The sequence below is a fragment of the Ciconia boyciana genome, chromosome 11 (genome assembly GCF_034638445.1).
Source record: "Ciconia boyciana chromosome 11, ASM3463844v1, whole genome shotgun sequence".
NCBI classification, from domain to species: domain Eukaryota; kingdom Metazoa; phylum Chordata; class Aves; order Ciconiiformes; family Ciconiidae; genus Ciconia; species Ciconia boyciana.
The window spans coordinates 12493137-12519569 of NC_132944.1; the positions used below are offsets into that span (position 1 = coordinate 12493137).

General features: G+C 37.8%; 1 protein-coding gene across 1 annotated transcript in view; it reads left to right on the top strand.

Moving 5' to 3' along the window:
• Window positions 1-26433, top strand: part of CNTN3 (contactin 3) — a gene marked incomplete at its 5' end in the record, with an annotated part of 84353 nt that overhangs the window by 45679 nt on the left and 12241 nt on the right. Inside the window, 5 exons of the mRNA XM_072876418.1 lie at window positions 7365-7501; window positions 9784-9913; window positions 11146-11296; window positions 21900-22027; window positions 23587-23762. Of these exons, the coding sequence (XP_072732519.1) occupies window positions 7365-7501; window positions 9784-9913; window positions 11146-11296; window positions 21900-22027; window positions 23587-23762 (722 nt within the window). The remainder of the gene's footprint in view (window positions 1-7364; window positions 7502-9783; window positions 9914-11145; window positions 11297-21899; window positions 22028-23586; window positions 23763-26433) is intronic.

A 26433-nucleotide genomic window follows, 5' to 3' on the forward strand; every position in this document is an offset into this window, starting at 1 on the left:
GTAAATGGCAATTTAAAGAGTGTTTCAGACTGTGCTTTGGAATGCTATTCCTCATATAGGAACGTTTGAGCAAAGTTTTTTTTAAAGTTGTGTAAAAAAGCATAGAGCATAGCTACTGTGCAACTTGAGCAAATGTTCTTTCTGTTTACTACTACTGTATGGGAAGCTGCTGTTTACTAGAACACACAGAGTGCTGCAATGTAGATTTTAGTCAATCAAGATTTTAATTTAAGGCACAACAGATTTTATAAGGAGGAAGGAAAAGAGACTTCTCCCGCCTTCAACTTCCAAATTAATAGTTACGCTGAATCAATGCCCCATCATTGGAAATGGTCAAGGTTAGGTTGGACAGGGGACTTTGAGCAACCTGAATTTTCCATATACTAGTAGTAATTACACCTTTTTGAGAAATCCTATGAGTAACATAGGGCAAAAGATCTAAGATGCTTCATCTGCCAGAGTCATTTGTTGTTCCAAACGTGGCACAATGCATTTGATTTTATAAAGTGACTTATTTGCTACTTGAAAGTTTCAAACAAGCTGTGGTTTGTACATCAGTTTGGCTCAGTATTCCTACTCCAGTTTTAAATCAGGGCAGTTGTGAGATGTGTCAATGTAAAGTACATACAAAATAGAGTAGATTTGTTCATTAGTCCTTGTAGCATAGTTACGACAGTGGGCAATCTTGAGATATTTGACCTGCTTCTCAAGTTTTGCTTTGCTCATTAAAGGACACAGAGCTGAAATAAAGGATGTTGCTAATCAATAAAAGCAAGCTAGTTGCAGTTTTGTGACAAGTAAATCAGTGTGAACATTTTCATTACCAATCCAGAAGGGGATTTGAACCCTCAAATAGAGTTCATATTCCACTATAAACGTCTGCCCATGTTAGATTCATCCCTAATATGGATGTTTATCCTAAGAAGAATAATGAGACCTGTAATGGCATTAATGGCACTTCAACTGTTTCATTTCATTTGTTCTGCTTAATGAAACCCATTCTGCAGAATTAAGTAGATTTAAGTAATCTTTCTTATTTTGTTACTTTCTTTGTTATTGCAAATAGAATGCCAACTAGTCTGTGTTCAAGATAGGATCGTTTTAACACTTTTTGATAATTTGAAGGATTTTAATTCTGTTTGTAGATTAATAATGTTCTACAACTGAAGATAATATCTTCTGATGGTTTGCCACTGCATCTGATATCAAAGCTCAGAAATCTGTCTGGTAAAGAAATCTTAACCATATTCCACTCAGTCTTCCAATAAAAGATCAATATTTAAGGAAGTTGTTCTAAAAGCAGATGAGGATTTGGAGGAAATTAATGTGATATACTGAAGACTTAGAATAAAAAACATCCATCTGCCAGAAGGTACCAATGCTGGCAAAGATGACTCAAACCTATGTGGTGGTTAGTGGATGTTGGCTACTGTTAGTGGATGTTGGCTGCTGTTAAAGTGTTTTATTGGTAGAAGTGTAAGATGTGTCTGCTAACCATATATAGAAAAATATATGCATAATAAATTGATAAATTCCTTTTTATTTCAACAGTGAAAACATTTATTTTTCTTTTCTCAAGAAAACAAAGCATGTTTCTGGCTTACGCAAGAAAGAGTATAAAAGAATTGGGGTTAACATTTTCCAAGTTGTCCTAGTGAAATAATCTGAAAAATAAATCCCTTCAGGAAAAAAAAAATAAACAAAATTTTTCCATTTCACTGAAAAATAGAAGGTTTTCCTTTCTCTGCAGATTGTAAAGATTCTTTGTAAATGAAAAATAAAGCTAGTCCTAAACAAAAGTTTGAAACATTTCATTGCTCTCCTATGAAGCAAAATTCTCCTGATTTGTTTTATGAGCTGAAACTGTAAAATTTGAATTCTGAAAATTGGGTTTTTCAGTGCGTAAATGGTTTGATTAAAAAAAAAAAATAATCAGTTATGTTTTCTGTGCTATCCTGCCTCTTCTTCCAGTAATGAATTATAGTCTCGAAACCACAAAGCACTTAAACGTAGGCTCAACTTTAATTGTATCCACAGTCATTTTCTCAAGAATGCTTATAAATTTGGTCTAGAAATTCTGTGCACATCTGTAACTCTCTTTATGAAAAATAAAATGAGTCTGCTTTTTCTCATTTCATCGTGGGTTTTAAATATAAGTCTCAACCCATAGTTGAAGTCGATAATTAAAATAGATACTCTAAAATAGATATTTTGGGTTCTTTCATAACATTACTAACAGACTATTAATCTTCCTTTTTTCTCATTAAGGATTTTATCAAGAAAAGCCCAACATCAGATGTTCATTTTTTGTCCTTTGTCAGTTTTTTGTCCTTTGTACAGTTCCAACACTTGTTTAATGACAGTTTTCTCCTCGGGGGAGTTCAGAATGTGCTAAAAATAGGACAAGATTATCTAACTTTGATTTAATATAAAACCTGAATATATAAATAATTTGCTTTCACTTTATTAGTATATTCATTTGTCATCGCCGTTAGCCCTTTCCATAAAGAGATAAAAGAAGAAGAAAGAAGCCATGGAGATGTTTCATGGCATGGAAAAATGAGAAGAGATGAAACAATTACATTTTTGTATTTTAAGATGCAATTAAACATGTAACATGGTAGAGATACGCAAAGCAATTAATTTAAAGTATAATTGAAGAAAATATATTAGCACATGGTGATTTAATGGAACTCATGCTTGACAGTACCAAGGTAAAATGTTTAACAGGGAGAAAAAATTCTGCTGCTGTTCTCCTTTTGCTCTAGTGGTGGTCTGTGATACCAGTAATACATAGAGTCTACATAATTTTTTAGTATATCAAAAAATACTTGTATATAATACTTGTTAATTACTTTGATAATAATGTACCACCAAAATTAGACTGAAACTACATTATTAATGTATGTGGAAGAGCCTCACTTTCTAAAGCTTTTGTCTGATAGCCTGACTCTATCTCGTTCATGGAGGTGTCTTCAAAACATTAACTACAAAACTATAAATGACTAAATAATATCAAGGAGTTGCTGAGTTTGATCAGCCTAGAGTTTAAGTGTTGATGCTGTCTAACAATTTAATTGCCTTGCTACAGAGACAAATTGTTCATCTTTTTTACATACTAAAACTTCCCCCAGTGATGTAGCAATTGCCTGTTGCTTGAGGGCATTTTTATTTTTGAATGGAAGTCAAATAATGGACGTCTTCAGGGATGTGTTAGATTCTTCTCTAGGCCCAGCTGTTTTATCAGAAAAAAGTTATTCATGCCTAAAGTCACTTGGAGCTTTGAGGTAGAATAAGGTTCACCACTGCTGTAGGCATCAGTATGAGTGTCATAGCCTGACTTTCAGTTATACTACCTAGAAAAGTGAAGGTTACATTTTCTGGTTGTTTTTTTTTTTCCCAGTATGCTTCATACCTGCTTTCTCTTGAACTATGGAAAGTTCCTTTTGACTCTGATTTATTGCCCAACTGCTGAGCTATCCAAAGGTGTTTTCAAAGTAGACTTCCAGCCCAGCTTTCAGACTGTAAATTTCAAAGTAAAGATATGTGTATAAGCAGACTGCATCTTAGGTGCAAGGCCCAATTAGGGACTGTTACGGAAGAGTTTCCCATAGTCGTCTGCCTCCAAGCAGAGGCATGGCAGACCTCAGTACTCTCTGGGAGAGTGCAGTGTCTAGACAAAAGTCCTGGGCCTGAAGCTCTGCCTTTCCTTCATGCTATTCCTATGGCTTTCAGAATTAGAAGGAGATTTTTACTAGATTTTTACTACTCTTAAGGAAATCAGATATAAAAATTCCTGTTGACATGCATCATGCATGGTACCCCACAAATTATTTACAAATTAGATCTCAGCACAGCTTCTGAAAAGGGTCAACTTCTTCAGCCATTGCTTCCAAGAGCTTCGTCGCAGTCACTCACTGCAGTTGGTCTTCATTCGCATCAAGCCCCAGAACAGTCATCGCAAAGGGTTTCTTAAAAATCTAAAAAAAAATGGTTCTTGCTTTCCTTATGGCCTACAGGGATGCCCTAGAGTGTAATGAAGCAACACGTGTTTTCTTCAGGAAGACCTGTCTGGAGTAATTAGCTGGAAGAAAAGGATGATCGTAGCCACCAAAAAAAAGACTGTGTCTTCTCACTGGGATAAATTTTATGAAGTTACACACTTGTATCACTTCTTGCCTGTGGGACCATGAGTATTGCAAGGAATATTTTAGGCAAAAACAACTGAAGCAAAATAGAGTTTGGTGCTTTTCCAAGTGACTGACCATGAGGCTGACGGCTAACCTCCTTTAGAAAAACAGTTACCTACAAGTATTTCATCCTAAGGGAACTTTATATGAATCTTTCATGGCGATCGCACAGCAAGTTCCTAAGAATTCTTAATATGACCACACAGTACAGATTCCTGTCACAATCACCAACCCTGCACTACAAACTCCGTTAAAATTAACTTGCAACCTCTAAACTTACAGGACATCATCTTTTTTTCATCTCAATGAAAATATGTTTCCTGCTTGCCTATTCCTTGCTTAAGGAGGAAGGAGTGGTGTCTCCTCAGGAAGTTCTAAGCTATACACCAAGCCAATGCAGTAGCTCCATGAGAGAATGAGGCTTTGTTACCAAGTCATTAGTCTTCCTTCAGGAGCACAGATGTGGCAGTGGTGGTGGAACCAGACGTTCTAAGCAGGTAACATTTGTGTAACAATGACTAGACCTCAAGAGGAATAAAGCTGTATATTCAGAATCATGTAGGTACAGTCAAGCAGAGCTAAATAAAAAGGGCAGTGCTGGGTGGGCTTGGAAAGTCATGCTTATCTTTTGAGAGGGTATGTAGATCTGCTGATACATGACCTTCTGTCTGCACTTTTCTCAGCTGCTGCAATGTGGACATCTTTACCTTGGCCAAGATTCAGAGTATTCAGTGGAATATTCCCAGCTGGAATTGCCCCTGTTTAGCTTCCTTTTCAATTTTGAACTGGTTAATTGAATGTTTCTTTTTCAAAGAGTTTCTAATACTTTTACAGCCTTTTTTAAAGACTTTGAGATGTGGCAGATTGAAAAGGGTATTTTTCTTTCTGCTGAATTCCTTCATCAGTAATTTGAAGAGAAAAAGAGCCTTCCTCAAGAAAATCACTAAAGTCTACATCAACACTCTCTTGTGAATGAACAAGCACCATAAATTTCTCACATTGTGGCTTAGGAAGTTCTGTTCTGTTCATTTCTGTTTTGAGTGGTTGTCTTGCTCCCACGCTTTTGAAAACAACCCAGTTTATCATATCTACCGTGGAGATTTGGGAAACCCTCCTATGGAGACTGTCTGACATGAAAAGTACTAAAATGAAGATTTATGGTGTAGACAATGTTTTTCTTACTAATGGAATTGAATCCAAGATCTTGAACTTGAAAATAGACTGTATTTAACCTACTTTCAAGTGGAGATATGCAGCAGATGTGAAATATTGCACATGTATGGATCCATCAATAATTCAAGCACTGTTGCTTGTTGCATAAATATTTAGGCAATGCAAAGTGCAGGAAGCACACCGATATGGAGCCCTGAGCTTTCATCCCCTTGACACATGTGGGGCAAATACGCCAAATGACAATGTGAGATAAAGCAATGGGTCTTTCTTGAACTCTAGTGTTGTAACATTAACTTTCAAGATTCAACCAAAATTAATACCAGTAAGATAGTACATTTGTCTGACACAAAGATGAGGTTATCCTGTGTTTTAGAGCTGACCTTGGTAAAGAGAGTGTAAAAAATATATCATCCCCAAATCAGTGAAAGGCGTTAATCCTCATGGGGTATAAGGGATGTCAAAACAAAAGACATAACAGAAGGTTTCACTGTCAGCAAATGTTGGTTGAATTCCAAAGCCGCCCAAGTTAATATCTCAATGAATACATTTTAGTAAGTTCTTCTGTGAGAAGTTAATCCTAAGTATGTATACATAAATCATAAATAGTATTAATCCTTGTTATCATAAAAGTATGATACTTACATTATCATGTTGAGATCTTATTGCTGTATTGCAGAATATATGATGGCAAGAAAATTTGTATGCTAGAAAAGAATGTGTCTTTTTTAATGAAATGAATACCAACCCTCATCCAAACGTTGGTCTGCTGGTCTTGTGCCTATGGCAGTGGAACAGGTTCAGCTCTCAGCTGTGCTGCAGACTTCCGTTGTGGCCATAGGCAAGTCATTAATTTCCCTGGTCTGAATTAATTGCTGGTGTAACTCCATTGTAGTAGGAAGTTCAACAGGAATTAATCTGACCTTCTGTGCTTCCAGAACTCATCTATTAAATAATAATATTTTTCTGTATCACCAGGATCTCTTTTTTTTTTCTTTTCTAGTTGTTTTAATATGAGAATGTTGTAAGATTTTCCTAAAGAACCAATTTAGGAATATATTTAGCTATATATTTGCAACCTAGTTTCATCCTACTTTTTATCTTTCTCCATATGCAATGTCCAGAATTTATCTTTTCTTGGAGAAATAGCATGTATTGAGATTATAAACTTTCTAGTAAATTGAATAAACTCAAAGAAAATTCACACCAATTAGCTATAAAACAGTGTTGTGCTGTTGTGTGAAATAGCACGAAAGGAATAAACTACTGTTGTCTTTCATGCAGTGATGTTTATCTGCCAAGTGAGCTTTTTTTTTTTTTACCCTATGGAAGCTGTTAACAGATGTTTTAAACTCTATCTTTACAGTTTTAATTGTACTTTAGGTAATTCTGAAGGATGTATGGTATTAATATATAAAAATTTTGTTTAAAAATTAGTGATTTTTATTGACTTTCTTAAGGCCATATTCTGGTGTGCATCACCCAAATGCTGTGCTAAGACTAATGCTTTCAAAAACAGTCTCATATATCCACGTATTCATCCAGTTAAGTACTGACTATCATTAGAAAACAATTTAAATGGTATTTAGAAGTAAGGCTGACATAGCATTATGTTTTTTTTAGGACTTAAAGGATTCTCTTCAGTTTTAATTTGATGATTTAGCTACATCAATTATTTAATTCCAGTATCACCACTAATTTCTTTATCTTACATTTACCTCAATTTCAAAAGTGTGTTGTTTAATCATTAGTGATTTTAATACTGGTTTCACTCGTTCAGCTTTAGTGATTCTTTTGGTTTACTGCTTGTAATAAAAATGTATAAAAGGAACAGTGAGTAATTTGTTTCATTAGGTGACTTGAAGCAGAACCAGTGAGAACCTCTGTTGGTACAAACCAGTCTATGCAGAAAACTGATGAGTGCCATGCAGATTAACCCTTTGATTCTCATACGGCACAATAACTTGTTAGAGTCTTTGTTGGTGGTGTGTATTTCATCTGCAGCAAAACCTCACTGGATCCAGACGATAAAAGATACTGAAGTTGCTGTAGAGGACACCTTATACTGGGATTGCAGAGCAAGTGGGAAGCCCAAACCATCGTATAGGTGGCTGAAGAATGGAGACCAGCTGTCAATAGAGGTAACATTCTGTTTTGAAAATGTGATGCTATGTAAAATTAACAGTACTTCATATAAATATGAGAATTTGCAAAAGTCCATGTAATTAGTCAAGAGAAATATTTGATACTGGTTTTTGTATGTTTGTCAAGAGCATCCAGATGGAAACTTCAAAAGCTGCAATATCAGAAACACAAAGCCAAATTATGTTGAATAAAAATATCCCAGCTAAAAGCAGATTTAAAAGCAATGATAGAACCATAGAAATAAGTATGTAAGGAAACACTGGAGAAGGAAGTTTAATTAAAGTTATACATTAAGAACCATAAATGAGGGATAGAGAACTGAAATGACTGTCATACTTGCTATTGGCATTTCATTAAAGGTAAGAAGAAAACATATTCAATCTTCTTGATGAAAACAACCAAAAATCCTAAAAATTCATGGGGTCACCATTACTTGATGCAAAGAATGAAATATAAACAGCAATGTAACATAGGTATTTGCTTTAATACAATTGTTAAAGTAAGTTAATGGTAAGTAATGCATTTGGTGACAGGGAAAAGAGGTTGTACTTAGAAGGTGAGATACTTGGTCACCCAGATCAGAAATGCAGAACAGTATCTGATACCCGTATTGATTTTAAATCTCACTGCTTCATTGAGAAAACTGGCCAGTTCAGGTTATCAGGAATATAAAGTCTGGGCACTAGCCCATCGTGGGAAGGCATTTTGCCCTTGGCCAATGCGTTGTGCTCAACATTGGCACTCACAGTTGAAGAAGAAAGAGTGACTGCTCAAGTGAATTCAGTGGATGGCTATGAAAAATGATCTAAGCACTGAAAAACATTTCTTACCATTCAGAGTGTTATAGTTATATGCTCACTAAAAGGAATGCTAGTGTTTTGTGGACAGGTTAAATGAGGGAGTACAAAATCTCATCTCAGTGATTTAAGAGCATTGTTACCGTATCACACAAAGTCACTGAGGTAATGTGCTTTTTTACCTCAGTAGGTACAAAAATATCTTCTGTCATTCAGTCTTCCCATTTCTCCACTTCTGAGCGTTGGTGTCCCGCCTTTTGGCATGGTGTCAGGGCATAAGCGTGACTTACTCTGGAAACATTTAAGAACTGTAAACTATAGGACTAACTCTTTGAAAGCTGGCGTTGAGGAGACATCAGAAGAGGAGTTTTCTGTGTATAGTGATCAGTTGTCTTCAGCGCCATGACTGCAATAATCCTTCTTCATGCTGGGTCTCCTCCACAAAAATCTGCTGGGCTTATTCCACTTAGCTTCTCTTCTCCATAAATAAATCTTTTGTAACAAAGAGTAAGAAGAGCAGCTTGGGATGCTAGAGAGAGGATCAAGACATGGAGACTCAGGCTTGTTCCTCTTGGGGATTGTTTTGTCCTTTGTCTAACTGGCTGAGCACCTTGCAATAAACTGGGAGGGGACCTTTCAAGGGAGGAGCTGAGCTGAGCTGTCCTGGCTGGCCATAGATGGCCGGAGTCACCCTGCAGCGGGGCCAACTGTAAGGATATGCCCTTAAGAAAAGGCAGAGAGTGACTACCATTGCATTAGGGCTGGTAAGCCATGTCCAGATCCAAAAAAAAAAATCAGAAACTGTTTTTGAGCAAATAGTTTGTTCTTTTGTCTGTTATTGTTTCTCTGGTTTTCCCCAAAGGAGAAGCTCCTTTGGTTTTGTCTTTGTCACTGGTTCCTTTTCTCACCAGTTCCTGCCACTCCATCCTCAAATTAGTCACTTCTTACCATAATTCGTATAGCCTTCCAGGAATAAGCAAAGTGAGAAGATCCCTATACTTCAGTAGCTTTGTCAGCTCTAAGGCACTTAAATATGTGTCTTCCATTTAATGACTGTTGGAATTTTTTCTGCATGGTATTACAGAGAGCTCATTAGCAAATGGCATGTGTGAAATCTCTAAATAGTACGAAATGCCAGTGCCATCTGTATAGTTTGGATACTCTGGTCTGTCGTGAGGAGCCTAGTTTGATTTTGTCTATATTTCTGGGGAAATAACGAGGGTATTTGAGATTGCAAAGCCTCTGTGAAACTGAGCAAGTTTGAAGAATCGATTTCATACACTGTTGCCAAGTCTCTGTATTTAATCACTGTTGCGATACCATGATGCGGTCATGTCACGTATTTTAGAACCATTCTCATGATTATGCTGTTACATTTACCCCATTTATTGTATTTATGCTGTCCTATTTATATTTCTTACTTATTTTAAATTTTTCACAGGAAATATATCATCAATAAAGATATTTTTCTTAATATTCAGGGAAGGATCCAAATTGAAAATGGTGCACTTACAATATCAAATCTAAATCTGACAGATTCTGGCAGATACCAGTGCATAGCTGAAAATAAACATGGTGTCATCTATTCGAGTGCAGAGCTCAAGGTTGTAGGTAAGATTTTCCTTTTTCACTAAAACACAAACCTCATTCTCCCTCTCCACACACCCTCCACCTGCCTTGTATTCCACCTCGTTGTGATCTCAAATTTAACTCATGTGCTATCACTGAAATAAACATTTTTGTCGACCTAATATCTTTTTATCTGCAGTGCCGAGGAGTTGACTCATCTGCTTCCAGAGGATTTGCAGTCCAATCATTCATTGCTTTAAAACAGAACACAGCTAAATTATTCATTAGGGGAAGAGCAGAGATGGGGGCTTGGACACAGGCCCAAAGATTAAAACTGCTCCCGTGGTCTGGAGGCAGCACTGGCTCAGCACATCAGTCAGCTGCACGCACCTTCTGCACCGCAGCTCCAGTGCTCCCGGGGAGCCATGCCATGTAAAAGCAGTAGGCTGCTCTTGGGTGCAGTCTTTCTTGACCGAGAGGACAAGGGATTGTCATTCCGTCATTCAAGTGGTGTGTGCTTGAGTCTACAATAGGGACAAGCATTTGTTTGAGGGAAGCACTGAACTTGTGACTGCCTTATGCACTCATATGCTTGTGCGATTTCTACCTCCAACGTAGGCTGATTTCAAAACTGAGCCTGTAAGAGCAGTGTGTTTTGGGGATGTGAGTTATTTCCTTTCTGTTGTTAAGATTGCAGTCAATCAGCAGACTGCTCCTTCAGCCTTGGTCTCCTAAAATACTGAATTTCCTTTCGAAGTTCATTGTTAGTATAGGTAGAAGCCATGTGCCTTTTCTTAACTGTTAGTTAATGCAAACTATACCCATTCAGAATGAGCTGCGCTGTAATTTTCTGTCATCGAACATAATCTGATCTGACATGCATTCTCACGTGAAACTAGAAGCCAACCAGTTCCTTGAGTTTTAATGAGGCTGTGGGTGTTAACTGCCCTCCCTGGACTTCGGCAAGTCATGTACGCTCATATTCATCAAAGCGTAGTTAGGCATGTGCTTAACACTCGTTGGGTTCAGTGAGCTTCAGCTTGGATGCATGCTTCGTTAGGTGACGTACTCTGCACAACTGAGACCTTTACTTTTGTACCAGTATAAGGAGGAAAAATGCGTAATTGTCCAATGGAAGATCTGGTTGAATTAACTGATCCATGTTTTTAATTACGTTTGGAAGCTGAGAAGTGTCATTTAAGTGCTAAATAGTAGTATCATTAATCTAATTTTAAAGGTGCTTTATTTCACTGTTACTATCCCTTCTGTTTTAGCTTCTGCTCCAGATTTTTCCAAGAATCCAATGAAGAAACTGATCCAGGTTCAAATAGGCAGCACAGTTACTTTTGAATGCAAACCCAAAGCTTCCCCTAAGGCCAAATGCTCCTGGAAGAAGGGAGGTGAGCAGCTACACGAAAATGAAAGGTATCAGATTGGTTTATTTGTTTTAATCTTACCAAAAGCTTGTTTATGTCTTTTTATGCAATAGTGTCATCTGTAGATCCAAATAGTTGTAAAGTTTCTCTGAAGTCTGTCTAGCTGGGGGCGTTGTTTGGTTGGTTTTTAATTGTTATTGTATCTGAGCACTAAGAGTACATGCATATTGCTTTCTTTAAGGTCAAGGGACAGATTTTATTTTCAGGGTAAGATAGAGTTTGGCCTGGTTGAGAGACAACCAGGTACTGATAGAAAACTGGAAATACAAAGCTTATAAAACAGTATTTAAAGCCTTCAACAAAATACTCTAAAAATGCTGGCAGGTGGTAGATGAGGCATATTACGGCCATGTTGATAATGTGGCTGAGAGGAAAAAAAGGAGATTTAAAAAAAAAAAAAAATCCAGTTTGCAAAAGTTAATAATTGGTAGGTCCGGAATAGCACTCTTACCGTTCTAATATTTTGATTTTTACCATTCTAGTACTGTGTTTGTTTATATGGGAAAAGTTATTACAAAGATTACAAAATTGTAGGTGACACAAACGCACACACACAGAGAAAGAATTATGCAAGGTTTTCCAGGTGATTGCAAGACGGACCTCATAAACCCAAACACTTGAGCTGAATGGTGACAGATGAAAATCAATATTGGCAAATGTTTAATACACTTTGTAAAGAAAAAGTAAAACAGTAAAACTACTTGTATCCAAGTGTTGTGAATTAACTGGGAACACTTAGGAAAGTGATACAGGCATCACCATGCTCAGGTGAGGCAAATATCTGCTCAGTATGCATTATCAGTTAAATAATAGAGTGGTGATACGTATGAGACAGAACAGAAAATAACTTTTAAGATTTTGTTATGCTATTACAAAAATTTGTTCCCTTGGATATTGTGTTAAGTGCTGGTCATCTCTCGGAAGTATGTAGTAGAGGTAGATGACAGATGGGTGATGAAAATATTTAGAAGCATGACTAATGAAAAGATTAAGATTGTATGACTTCAGGAAGAGCTAAGAGGTGTGTGAAAGAAAAGGAGATGTGTTCTCATTATGGACGTACTTGTTCATACATATACTTAATTTCATGTGCATGTTGTTCAGATGAAAACAGGAATAGAAAATGAAAATACACTTTCAGGTTCTTTTCCAGCAACCATGAACTTTATCTAGCAATGATAACGTATGTTGCCATTTCTTTAGTGTTTACACGATAGTGAATGTGTTTTGGTGTTAGTAATTCTCAGTTGAGAGTTTGTGATTCACCTATATCCTCAGCTGTTGACTTCCAACAACATGTAAACATTTTTTCCAGCAATAACCATTAAAGCATTATTGAATTAGTCATAAACTGAAATGGCATGGGTCTACTGGTTAAATTGTATAATCAAACTATACAGAAGCGTACATCTGCACTCTGGAGCAGCCGTTTGCTTTGCATCTCTCCAACGCTGGGGATTACTGCCTTTTCAAGCTTTCTGGTTTACATTTCAATATCTGCGTAGACTGGGAGTTTCGGGTAGTGAACTGGGATGGGAAAAAAACCACTTGGATGAAAGGTGTAATTAAGATAGTTATATATCTGATTTAGCATGAAACTAGGCAGTTTGGTACTTAGGACATTCCAGCTGCAGCACTTCAGCACTCAGTACAGGCTGTAAAAACTCTGAGGAGCAGAATAACTATTTGGGAGTTTAGTCTGCCCTGAGGTCAGCCTTTCTGCAGCTCGTTCCTGGAGTATCTGAGTTAGATACAGACTGTAGTCACAGCAACAGCCGCAGAAAGTCATCGGGTTTGCCTGGGAGCAGTGAGGACAGGGTGACTGCAAGTGTTCCTCTTGCAACGCTCTGGTATCACCCTGTACTTAGCAGGGTAATTCAGGGACAGTGGCATCACTGAAGTGTCCAAAAGTCCAGACGTGAGACTGAGGAAACTGAACGTTTTGTTTTTGAGGGAGGATGGCTATGGCAGTGTGTTGTGATTTCATGAATGTACCCCTGCTCCTCTAGGTCTTTGTGTTAGGTTTTACAAAGCTTAGCCTATCATCAGGAAGCTATTTCTGAACCAGGTGAAATTCTTCTAGTCCTATTCCTGTAAAACACCATGTCGTGGTTTTGTTTTGAAATTTCTAAACGCAGAAGATGATACCGGATAAGTCAAAACTTTTAGAGGCTGCGATTGAGACCATTACTTTCTCCGTTGTGAGGCTAGAGCTCTCTCCTTGTACCCGAAAGGTTTGGACACTTGCTGTCATCTTGATCTGTGCAGCTCTGGCTCTTTCTTCACAGGACCACAATAGTTTTCATGTGTTCAAGTGTTAAGTGTTGTCAAATGTGGCAGTTTGGCAGAAGATTAGGCATGTGTCATTATATAGCTTGACACAGTACCACAGACTCACTAGCTGGCTGCATGCTTGCAAGCAAGCAAAATCTCATTCAAAATAACACTAGTTGGTTTTTCTTTCTATGTGAAACTTCCCATCATCTTGTAATGACACAGTATCACACTGGTAAGTAAGTCTGTAACAGGGCCACAAGGATCTCTCAGAGTTGTGTGAAACCTGTTGCTTTTTGATGATTCTCATTTGTTGTTATTTTTATGGTCACTTTTGTAAAGCATGTGCGTAAATGCATAGCACTTGATGTTCTCCATTTCGGAAAATTCCTAGTTTTTGTCCCCGTACCATTTCCATAAAAAGGCAGGCAGGAAGAATGGTATCCTTCCCTCCTGCCTGTCTCTTGTTGGAGCTGCCTGTCATCAGCCTTCAGATGACCTGTGTAGGTTTGATTCATGATATTCAAGGCTGCCAGGCATGCCTGGACCTTGCAGGGCTCCACACACGTCCAAGAGAAGAGCGTTCCAGCCACCACTTCTGCATTGCTTTGTGAGCCCTCTGTCTGGATAGGCATCAGATCTGGTCTTAATGGTTGCTTTGGATTGCCTTTCAAAAGCAGTACCCACCAATTTCATTTGTAGTGATGGTACCAGGCTAAACAAAGTAATGTTCAGTTTCTGAAAATGTATTGATCATACATGATGCTGCCTGCTTAGATTTATGAACATAAATTATGGCTTTTAGTTCTGGAAAGTGCAGGTATTTCCAAAATACGACCCAAAGTGTCTCCTACTATATTTTTGACAGCACACTGTAAATGGCTTACAGAGGAAACATAATAACAAGCCAATAATCCTGAATTAATCTAAATGAAGTACACTTGCCTTCAGAGAAAAGCAGAAATGCGATTCTTTGCAGAAAGCACTGGAGTTCATTACTGTCTGCTATGAATAATTGCAATTCATGAATTTCTTGCAGTTCTACAATTCTTGCAATTCAGGAAAGTGTTTCCAATTAGCAGTACATTTTTCAACCATTAACTACATTTCTAATGGAGAAGTCTGTTTGGGGGGGCGGGGGGGGGGTGTCTTTTCTAATTGCAGAAAAAGGGAGGGATGACTTCCCAAAAGGGGTAACGCTGGCCAGAGGTCCAGCATGCTCTTTACCTAGGAGAGGTAGGGGAGGCAGAATGAGCTTAACTACATTTGGAGCTCAGACCTACGGTAGGGTTCAGGCTCACAGAGCGCTCCTTAGGAGAGACAGACAGACATTGAGTGTGAGACGGAGACTGACATTCCCCTCCCTTACAATTGCCATTTGCTTGTAAAGAGCAAGAGGGAAATCACAGTCTTCAAATAGTGCAGCAAGTGATTTTGTCTCCATAAGTTCCCTGCAAGGGAACAGCTGTTGCACTGTATCCCACGTGGATAAATACATGTATCGTTTCCCAAATCTATTTGTCCTTGAGTAGTTAAAACCATATTCTTGTTGATTTTGGTGGGTCTATAGTGGAGTTATTCAGCATTGGTAGAGAACAGGGACAGCGTACTGTTTTGTTTTTCATGTAAACGTACACAAATGTTGGAGCATGTCCCTTCTGAGGATGTGCCAGCACACTCCACCAGCACTCTGGTATAGGTACCGTGGTTAGACCATGCTAGTTTGGACTGTACCTAAACTGGGAAGGCTTTCTGGAAGGTTTAGAGGCCAAACATGGCTTAGCATGAGGGTAGAACAAGTCCTTAATGGCAGCTGTAGAAGTGAAAATGTCACATAAGATGCAGCAACATGGATAGTATCAGTATGTTTTAAGAAAATTCCCATTTGAATAATAAAAATGAAGCACAAATACCCCATTACTTCAATGTATTAATAGTATTTTGTCATAAGAGAACTTATGTTTTGCTGGAGGTACTGACCATGTTACCTTAGTAAAGCCTGAAAGATTTTCATTTTGATGGCACTGTTGCTTGTATTCTTAATTTATTTTTAAATGGTGTTGCATTTTCAGTATGTAGAAGATTTGGATAATGACTCAGTAAATTTTAATTAAATGAGCTGAATATAATATGTCTTGTGGAGGGAAGAAAATATAATTCAAAATGGATTCATGAGCTCTGGACTGCGAAATCGCTCAACGTTGAAGAATACAATCTTGCTTCTTGTTAGTTTTGCAAAATATGTGATTTTTTTTTTTTCTTTAGAATATCTTGAATAAAGAGAGTAGACAGTAAAGAGCAGTGCAATACAGAGAGAAATGAAAGCATAGCGGTCACTGTCAAACATGCAGAAGGAAACACAGAAAATGAGAATTAAATTAATTGGGTATTGAAGGAAGATATGCTTCCCATCAGGATACAGTTTTGGATCTTTGAAATAAATAATTTTGGGTGATGTAATGAGCATAATAATCAAGAATTAGCAAGAATTCTCTTGTCTTTAATGACTGCCAGATCAGGTCCTGGGGGTACCTGATGACCTGGCACAGGTAATTTGTCACCCCCTGTTGCGGTTATAGTGTGTACCACCACACTGCGTGCAGCTTGTACTTACTCAGGCTGTTCCTTGCCAACCGTCTCCTATTGTAAGACCTTTAAAAAATTTCTCTAAAGTATATTTTATCTGCAGTCATTAAGCCACAACTAGGTTTTGTTTATTCCAAATTAATCTGGACCAGCTTCTACAGTGAGCAGGCCACAGCCTGCAGTGTCTCCAGGTGGAGAGAGCAGAGGATGCAAACTGTAGTTGCCTTCATGTACCTTCTTCTGTGTTGAAAAGCTGGCCTGAGACACCACCATCTCCAGATGGATGTGCTTTTATTTTTCTTTTATCCTCCAAAAAAGGAGGATTAGACATTTAACCAAGGTTAAATACACTTGAGTTTAACTCATCAAAAACAGAAGACATACCAAAATATGCTGCAACCTACGTAACCCCTTTAAAGATTTCTTTAAATGTTTTATGTATGTATATGATTTTTCATTGATATATAGTACTAGAGAGTTGCTGCATGTTGGCTGTAGTGGGTCCTGTGCTCCTGGCTCAAATACCTGACTGGAAACAGATTACAAGGGATTTTGAGATGATGTGGGGCGGTGTTTCGCCTGTAAACAAATCCATCTTTATTCCTAGATGTTTCTAGATTTACCAAGACTAGAAAAAGACAAAAAGATGCTGCAAACTTTAAGTTCACTGAAAGACATTCCAGTGCAATTCTCTTTAAAATCTCCAGTTTCAGCATCTTCAGCTGTGGCGAAGTGATGTCAAATTAAGGGGGAAAGAAAAGAGGAGAAATAATTCCTGATAAAATGTTGCATGATTCTTAGAAATATCAGTTACTAGTTTTGTCTTCCCTACCATTTGAATTAAGTGTTTTTATTTCATTTTGCCTTACAGTTTGCAATGCTGTGATGTGGAAAGTAATGCATTTACTTACCAGTACTTCAATAGGAGCTTTTTTTTTGCTGCCTTTCTTGTTAATTAATGTGGTTTAATTTAGTTGGAATTTGATTGATATATAAAAAGGCAGTTTTGACCCACTTTTCCACTGTTCCTTTGTACTGAAGTGTTATGAACTGGAAAGCAATATGTTTATGTTTATTATCATATCAATAAGGATCTAAAATAGTTGGCTTTTCTGCTGAATAATCTGACAAAAAAGGCAGTGATTACTTAGTTTAATTATGTCTGTTATTTTAGTAATAAAGTATTGTCACAGGAAGATGAGAAATTTGCTTTCATTAACTGTTTCATTAATGACACTAAATTTCAGGTGCAGCCTCGTGGTCTTGGATCCTGAGGCATATTCTGGCCCTTAGTCATGTGTACGTCGTTGCACCGCACCAACAGTTCAATTTCACAGGGTTTTGTTCAGTAAGGTAAAACTATGCATACCTCTAGATAATGCTGTCCCAGTTCCCTGAGCAAGTAGGTATGAGGACAGTGAATGCAGAATAGGTTGAATATTCTTACACTACAGATACTGAAGTTGACAGATCACAGATCGGCATCGTAGAGCACCACTTGCCCTCTTGTCCCAGATAATTGTTTCAATATCTGAAAATGTGAAAATTTGATGCAGTCTGTAACAATAGTAAAATACTTTATCGGTATGAGAAGTGCCTGCACTCATTTCACAGTTGGATTTCTCCATGGTCAGTTATGACTAAGATAACTAATAACAAATTATAATGTCATGTATAAATCCTGACAGACTGGGCAGAATTGATGGCGACTGTAACCACGCTGAAGTCCCTCAGCTGTCTGGAAGATCTGTGATGCCAAATACATGCTCCCAGCTTGGGTGGGACAGGGAGATTCTTGTAGTTTTACCAACACGGGCCTCTCAAGTCAGGAACCCTGAAGTCCTGAAGTTGGTTAGTCCCTCTCCTCATTCCGTTAACTTCAGTCAAAGAGCATGGGCATGAGTTAAGACATTCAGCTGTTGTAAGTTTGTTTAACTGGGGGGTTTTTTGACTATTGGAAAAAAAGAATCTTCTCAAAGATTAATTTCCCACAATTTTCCTCAAGAGTTAGCGAGAGATGATGACTTTGTCAATGAAGTTTTGATCTGATGACCAAACAGTCCTAAGTTCTAAAGCACAACAGTCTCCAGTTGTGCAAGCAGATATGTGCCAAAGCATTATTCCGCCAATTATCTCTATTTTACGGGGCTAAAAGTTTCTGCCATTTGCCACTGCATCAAAAGTGTGCAGGTTGTTGAAAATGGAATTCACTTTGAAAATTGCTGGCCTTCAGCAAAATGTATTGGAAAAACACTTGTAGATACAGGGAGCGCCAAAGGATGTGTTATTATTTTGTGTTGGAGATCTAGACCGCTTCCTGGCAGCAGGCCAGCCATAGTACATTTGTTTTATCTCTGTGTGAATATCTAATAATTTTAAGTGTACTAAAAGCTTCAGTTTGTTTAATGTTTCAGGAGGAGGGGTAGAGCTATTTCTGGGTTTAGTGTTTTCATAGGTTGCGCTGCATTTACTGTTTTGTAATTGAAAAAGTAAAGCATTTCTCTTTTTAATTTACCAGTAAAGATTTTATTTTGACAATAATTTCTTTCTAGAATTGATTTGTTGGTGGTTTTGGGTTTTTTTGTAATTCTGGAAAAAAACTTGATTCTTCATTATGTCATGGTTTTAATAAGCCTATTGCTTAGTTATTTTAGGCAAGCTAGGCTTGCAGGTAGCTCAGAGCACTCTAAATGTGATTCATTTTAATTAAACAATAGACATTTTCTGGTTTATACCCCAATCCTATTTTTTCCTTTGTTTGACCTCGGACTTTGTCAACACTGTTGGGTTTTTATTTGGTTTTGCATTTTTTCTACTGGAGACTGCTTCAAAGTAGATGACGCCGTACAAACTTTGCAAAATATACAGATAGCTAGATAGTCCAGCAACTCAATAGCTTGCTTGCAACCATAATTGATACATTTTAATACCTTTTATTGATGTTGTTATAATTACCTATAAAATGTATTAATCATGTCTTTAACACTTTTCAGATACCTGTAAACCATATGGTAAGATTTAATTAATTATAAATGTTCCATCTAATATTAAGTGCAGCCAAATATTACTTACGAATTTTCCAAAACAAGTGAATTCGCCTGCGGGAGGTCAGCTGTGCTGACACGGATGAAGCACATCCTCCTTACGAATATGCTTCAAACAGCACCACATTGGCTTAGGTACCTCAGTATACTTCGGAAGATTCAAAGATGGTTACTTCCAAATGTAAACTGATTAAACTGTCTGTCTATTTATAACTCTTTTTCTCCCCCACATAAGATGCTTTTTTCTGTCATTCTAACAAGGTGACTTGTTATCTCTTGTAATTTCCATATGTTAATGTCATTATTGTATCACCTTTGCCCAAAGGAAATGTATCTCAGCTACGGCATTGTGTTGCAACGCCTTTTTTTAAGAAAATATAAAATGCAATTCAAAATAATTAAGAAAAACAGTTAAAAGTTGTGCTTATTTCTAGAGAGTGTTTTATAGTAAAGAGCAGTGCAGCTGTGGAAGGAATCCAGACTCCTGCTTTCAGACATTTAAAATGCAGTCTCCATGTGGCCTTGAGGATTAGGTGAACTCGCTGTTAAGGGAAAGGAGCAGCCTAACTACAGAGCCATGATAGACTCCCACCGCCGTGGTCTGCGGTTAGTGAACATGGTTTTGGAGGATCAGAGAAGTTAAGGGTGAAGCATAAGATCACTGAACCTATCAAACTACAGAGTCGTGTTCTGCTTCCCTTATTTACCAACTTAATTATTCTCTGAAATATGGGTTCAGCTGAATTGCTTTTAAAAAAAAATACCATTGTAACACTGTATTATTTATAATATAAATCACTATAAATAATTAATGACTGTGCAGCTTACTGAAGCATATACCTTTTATGGGCCAACTTTTATTTTGGCAATGCAATTAAATCTAAGGTGGTGCATTCACCAGGTGTGTCTTAGCCGTGCCTGCCTTCAGTCCTAAAAGTCTTTACAGGCTTGCCCTGCAGCCAGCGCTGCGGCTTCAAGCTTGCGTTATCCTTCATTAGCTACCGTAGCACATGTGGAACTTCACATGGAGAATTGCTCATCCTGAGCTGTTAGTTACAGTGTGTGAATGCCAGAAGAGCAAGGAACCTGTTTTTTTAAGTGAGCATCGTGCTTATCCCATGCTTGGGACAAGTTTCAAGAAGAAAGGCAGTGATGCCAATTCCCACCTAACATAGCAGACTTCCCCATCTACTTTTTGTAATATGCATTTAACTATAGAAAACTGAGTCTCAGTTGGGACAAATGATGGAGATCTGTTGATGCTAATTTGCCTGAAGTATGTTAAAAATAAAAAGAGCAGCAGGGGTGTGTATTTAATTAATTTTGTATTTACTAGAGCAGCAGGTTAATAATGAAGTACATGCAAGTGAGAAGGCAAAATCCTCACGACTGTTCTGAGAAAGGGAAGATAGCAACGTTAAGTTTCATGACATTTGCTGCCTTCTCAGCTCATACTTACTCTGACAACTGTGTAAGACTCCAACTGATGTGGTTAGAGGTTCGCCTGGAGTGTTACTGTTGTTTGCTGTTCTGTTGATTCTGTGTAGCTAGATGTGGGTGTTTGGGGCATTTCCAAAATACCGTCTAGCTAAGGTGCTTAGGGAACCAACAGAATAGCCTTGCTGTGATTCATTTGGTACCTTTGAAATGGATTGATGTGATCGGAGATAGAATTAGGCGTATCAGGAAAATGTTGTTTACTTTTTTGTTAATTATTCTGGACATTTTTATATACAGTTAGTTATATAGCTGCTCCAGGTTATCTTAGGGAAGACTTGGTAGGAGGTCCTGCATCTAAGGATATGACAGATAGGAGGACCAGAAATACGGAAAGAGGGAGTCAAATTAGCCTTACCTTTGCCTCCTTCCAGTGCTGTTGTCTAGGATGTCATCTCTACTGTTGGGATGCTGGTGCTCTTCTGTCTGTATCAGTAATGCAAGTCTTCTTTTGTCCACATCTTTTATAAGCATCTTTCTGTTTTGTTCCATGCTATCTGTCCATTAGGTGTGATTCTCACTGGTGGAATTTGTGGGGGGTGGAGGGAATTTTCTTTCCTTCAAGTCATTCCACCAAGCATACCTCTACCATGTCTGCAGGTCACTCCTGCTCAGCATCGGTGATAAACTGAAGTCTGCAACAGTGTGAAGTCTCAGTTTGCTTTCAAAACAAATACGGAGTTTATACTTGCATGGGCCAAATCCTGCTTTACAGAGTCAGTTGTGCAAATGAGCTATTGACTTCAATCCAGTGTGTGTTAGGCTTGTATATGTGAACCCTGAAAAGTGCAAAATGTGGATTGCTTATGAAAAACCCCATTGCATCATCATAAGAATGATACGCAGTTATTTCAAAGTTAGCATGCAAGACTGCATGAGGTAAACAACATAATACAGTTGAAAATTATTCTAGTTTCAATTGGTGCAGCTGAAAAAGATGGAGTTAATGTGGGATTTCGCTCTGTCACACATACATACATATCTTAAATATTGGTTCTACTGGTGTCCAAAGTGGTAATATATGAATGGGTTCAAATTTGTTGTATATTGTCAGTGTATGGCCGCAAAATTTTCAAACATCGGGTTGGTAATTGATGCAGTTTGATATATCTAAGGTAACACTATGAGTATTAAAGCATTTTGTCTACAAACCAATGCTGCAACTTTTAAAATCTCTTCATAATTTTTTAGAATCATGTTATTAAAGGATGGAGGACTAAGAATAGCCAATGTGACCAAAGTTGATGCTGGAAGCTACACGTGCCTGGCAACAAACCAGTTTGGAACAGCCAGTGGCTCAACAAACTTAATAGTTACAGGTAGGTGAGCTGGAACCGGAGGGTCATCTGTGAGGTAACGTAAATTGAATTGCAACTCCACAACAGAAGTCTGCAACGATGTGGAGTCTGAGTTTGCTTATTGAAAAAATACTAAATGTCGTGGAAAGTATAGCGTGTGAGAAGTTACATATTTAACAATATATAAAGATAAAAGGGTTATTTGTTAAAGATCTTTGAGAGGAGACTGAGGGATTTTCTGTCTTTGACAAAGATATTTCTCAGATGTGAGTGAGTTCTGAACACTTGCCTCCCTTCTCTCTCTTATCTAAATACTAAATAGTGCAATTATGCTTTTAAGTTCGGGGTTTTTTTTAATTTGTTGAGGGGAAAAAAAAATGGCAATCAAAAAAATATTTGAGGTAATATTTTATATTCCAGTCCGAAATCTGTTTAGCCCTAAGGAACTATATGCTGTTTGCTTATGGAAAAAGATGTGGTAGAAACTCCAGCTGCAGGAGCGTTTAGGGACTCCACAGGCAGTAAAATATAAAGTCTTTCAAAAGCGAATTGTATACATAATTGTTGTTAAAAGGGTTCTTGCCCCTTCCTCTAAGTCATCCATTACTAGCTGCTAAGATACTGGATTAAAAGGACCAGTAGTCTGTGAAGTTTATCTGAAGAATGTCTTTTCTCATGACGTTCTTTTTTAAAGATTGGAATATCTGAAAGAATTTCCACACTCAGAATTATCTAATATCCTACTGCATTACATGTCCTATATATCTCATAGATCCAAACAGAATTATTTTGTTCAGTGAATTAACAGCTTCACATTTTCAGACTGTGCTCCTAAATGATTCATGTCCCTTTATATACAAATAATAGAATTATATACAAAGGATTTATTCCAGAATTAAATTTTATTTTTACAGTATTTTCAATACTTGAAATTTTTCTCCATTAATGTGATTCTGGAATAACATGTCCCTTTATATAGAAATAATAGAATTATACACAAAGGATTTATTCTAGAATTAAATTTTATTTTTACAGTATTTTCAGTACTTGAAATTTTTCTCCATTAATGTGATTCTGGAATAACAAGCAGCTGTTCTTAATGAAACTATTTATGTTCTATATGATATAAGGACCCAAATATCCAATGCATTCTACACTATGTGGATTTCCTCTAGTTTCCAGATTTTATTAGCTCCTTCTCTCACTCCCACCTCTTAATCTTCCCCGTGGCTGCTACTACAGCTTCCTGCTCCAAAACATGAGTGTTATTGCTGAGAACCACACACGCTCTTGAATGGTAATTTCATTGCTGTGGGTCGCAGTGCGTTTAGCTTTGTAAAGTATATTGGCCTGTACACAGCAGGTTAAAATTTACCTTTTCAGTGTCGAGTAGCTTCCAGTGGTAAATGTGCAAGGACACAATGCTCCAACAACAGGGGTTGGGCAGCAGCATTTATACTTCAGCTGCATAATTTGAAGTGACTGTCATTAATCAGATTTGAAGAACGTGGTAGAATATTAGTAGCAAGCAAAGCTCAGCAATACAGGAATCCAATAACTGATATTGCTGCTCTCAACAGAGCCAACAAGGATTACTTTGGCACCTTCCAACATGGATGTTGCTGTCGGAGAAAGTGTCGTCTTGCCTTGCCAGGTTCAGCATGATCCTATACTGGACATCAGCTTCACCTGGTATTTCAATGGAACGCTCACCGATTTCAAGAAAGATGCTTCTCATTTTGAGAAGGTTGGAGGGGTAAGATGCAAACACTTTCTCTTCATTTGCCTTATAGATGTATGTGGCACAGCCAGGCTTACTTTTTTTCTTTGTTCAACACGGTAAAAATAGGATGTTTCTTCTCTTTTGGGACTGTAGAATTTTTTTCTATGTTGGAGGGAAATCATTCATTGAGCTAGCTTACTGCCCATAACCCGTTGTTCAGACGCCTTGTATTTTAGACCTAAGTAAGTTCCTACCTCTGTTCCTGCATCTGGCCGCACATAATTTTCCCCAAGATCACATGAAACACAGCAATGACAGATTAAGGAACTTGACACAGACTTTGTGAGCTTCAGCTTAAAGCTGAACAAAAAAATCCCATCTTTCCTTATTTTTCCTGCACTTGCATCCCTAGTGTATCCCCCAACATTCTGCCTGAGCATCCCTGGGCGAGAAGCCATATATCTCATTAAATATTCCCTATGCAGGATGCAGAGATGCTGCTGGGGGTGGGGAGGGGCGGGTGTGGTGACATGAATGGTTTTTAGAATTTAGCCTTCTAATCAAAACATGAAAAGTAAAGCATTAAGACAGATGAAGGATGTATCGAGAATGAAATCAATTACGGCAAAAGGTCTTACTACAGTGCAAGCTGTGGCCAAGTGATAACAAAACAAGCAGCTGAGCATCAGCATGAAACTGGCCATTATAAAGCCTTCATAAAGTTTCCTTTCACATACTCTTGCCAGATCTCCTGCTCTAGAGGAGTAGCTGTGGGTTAGACACTACTGCCTGTGAAACTGTGAAATTTCAGCACCTAACTTTTTTCTTTTTGCCTGTAAAACCTGGAAAGATTTAGCATTTAATCAGTAGGCACCAAACACAGATTGTTCTGCAGTTTGCAATTGATTAAATATAAGTGCATGTGGAGATTATGAGATTTCCTTGTAGGAGCCATGAGATATTCATATATCATGTACATTTTCACAGAAATGTTTTGAGAATTGTGAACTGACCATCTGTCATGTTGTAATGGGAGTGCTCCGATTTCATAGCCTGTTACCTTCCAGTATTGCTACATGGACTTTATTTATTTAGTAATATTTCCCCCCAGCTGTACTCTGGTTGTATATACAAATAGTAATATTAGAAAGGAAAGGTTAAAACTGTACCAAAACCTGAATCTGACAGTTTTACTGGCTCAATTAAGGCTTCATAAGCTGATTGGAAAATGCGGTATTTTTTTCTTGCTAAAAATACCAGCTTTTTCCTAAAACAAACACAGGCATAATTCCAAGTCAAAACCTTGTTTAGGTGTCTTTTCTTTTTTCCTCTGAGGAAAAAAGCATCCAGAAGTAGTTTTTCACAAAAAATTCTCAGTCAGTGCTGAAGAAAAATCCAGGGTGAGTATTGGCTAACTCAGAACGCTGAATCTAGAACATTTTACTGGGAAATTTGTCATAAGCGACAGAATTAGGGGGTTTTATGGGATATAGACATTTAGGGGTTTTTTTAAACTCTTATTTGTGTAAAGAGGGATTGAAGCTTGTTAGTAGAAAACTTCATAGGTTACCAAGAGATCCACGAAAATATTTTATGAGCTTTGTATCACATTAAGGTCAGTGAAATAATTTCATCTGGAGTTATATGCGGGTCACGGTAAATAAATAAGCATAAATATGTTCTAAGCCTTCTAATAGTTGCAGTGTGTATTTGTTAAATGAAAATATCTGTGGAAAAATAACGTCAGCTTTCTTGGTTGTAAACATGGCAAAAGGAAAATAATTTTTCAATGGATAGATTTCTCTGTAATGATGTCTTGGAAGCCCCTGTCACGCATGCCTGAGGTCTCCGGCATGTAGTAGTTACTGGGAATGTTATGGGACCACCACCTGCTCTTCCAGATGGTTAGAGAAATATAGGATGTAACACTGTCTTACTGCTCTTTTTTTTGTTAGACAGATGATTTATACAAAGAGTATGGCAAACCAAGCAGATTGAAAATTTTGAACAGATTGCCTCTAAACTGTTGTGGGTATCACCTGCTTATAGAGCCCAGCGATGGCCGAGATTGTTACGCAGTCAGGAGAAGCAAAGGCAATTTCAGCAGCTGTTCACACTGCATGGACTACTCTATTTGTATTCTGCGTAGCGTGGAGAAAGGAAGGTGATCTTACTGTCACCTGGACTTGTCCACGCTGGCAAAGATTTAATCTGGCTAGGCAAGAATGTGGATACTGCTGATGGTCTGCAGAGCCATGGGAGGTGAGGGTGCCTTCTACCTTGCAGCTTTTTGCTGCTGCAGATTTCTCTTGTTTTCCCCAGTACTTGGGAATCTTCCCCAAAATATCCACAAATAATGTAAATGCAGTGTTAATATTTTGGTGGGTTTTATTTCAAGTAAAATTACTCTATTTGACAGTCCCCTTTGTCGAGATGTTTTAAATTTAGTTTGGTAAAAGAAGTAGAACATGGTTTGCTTGTGAGTATGCATTGCTGTTGGTTATTCCCTGAATATCCACTTCCAATCAAGTAGATGGATTTTAGATTGCCTTTGACTCAACTTCTAATGTATTGTAGGCAGTCAGCACTGAATTGTCCTGCAAATGCTTACATCTGTGCTTTCACAGAAGACCAGGCATTGTGTTCGCACGCACATGGAAGGGAATCAGGCAGAATCGTTTTCAGCTTGTGTTGAGTAAAGAAG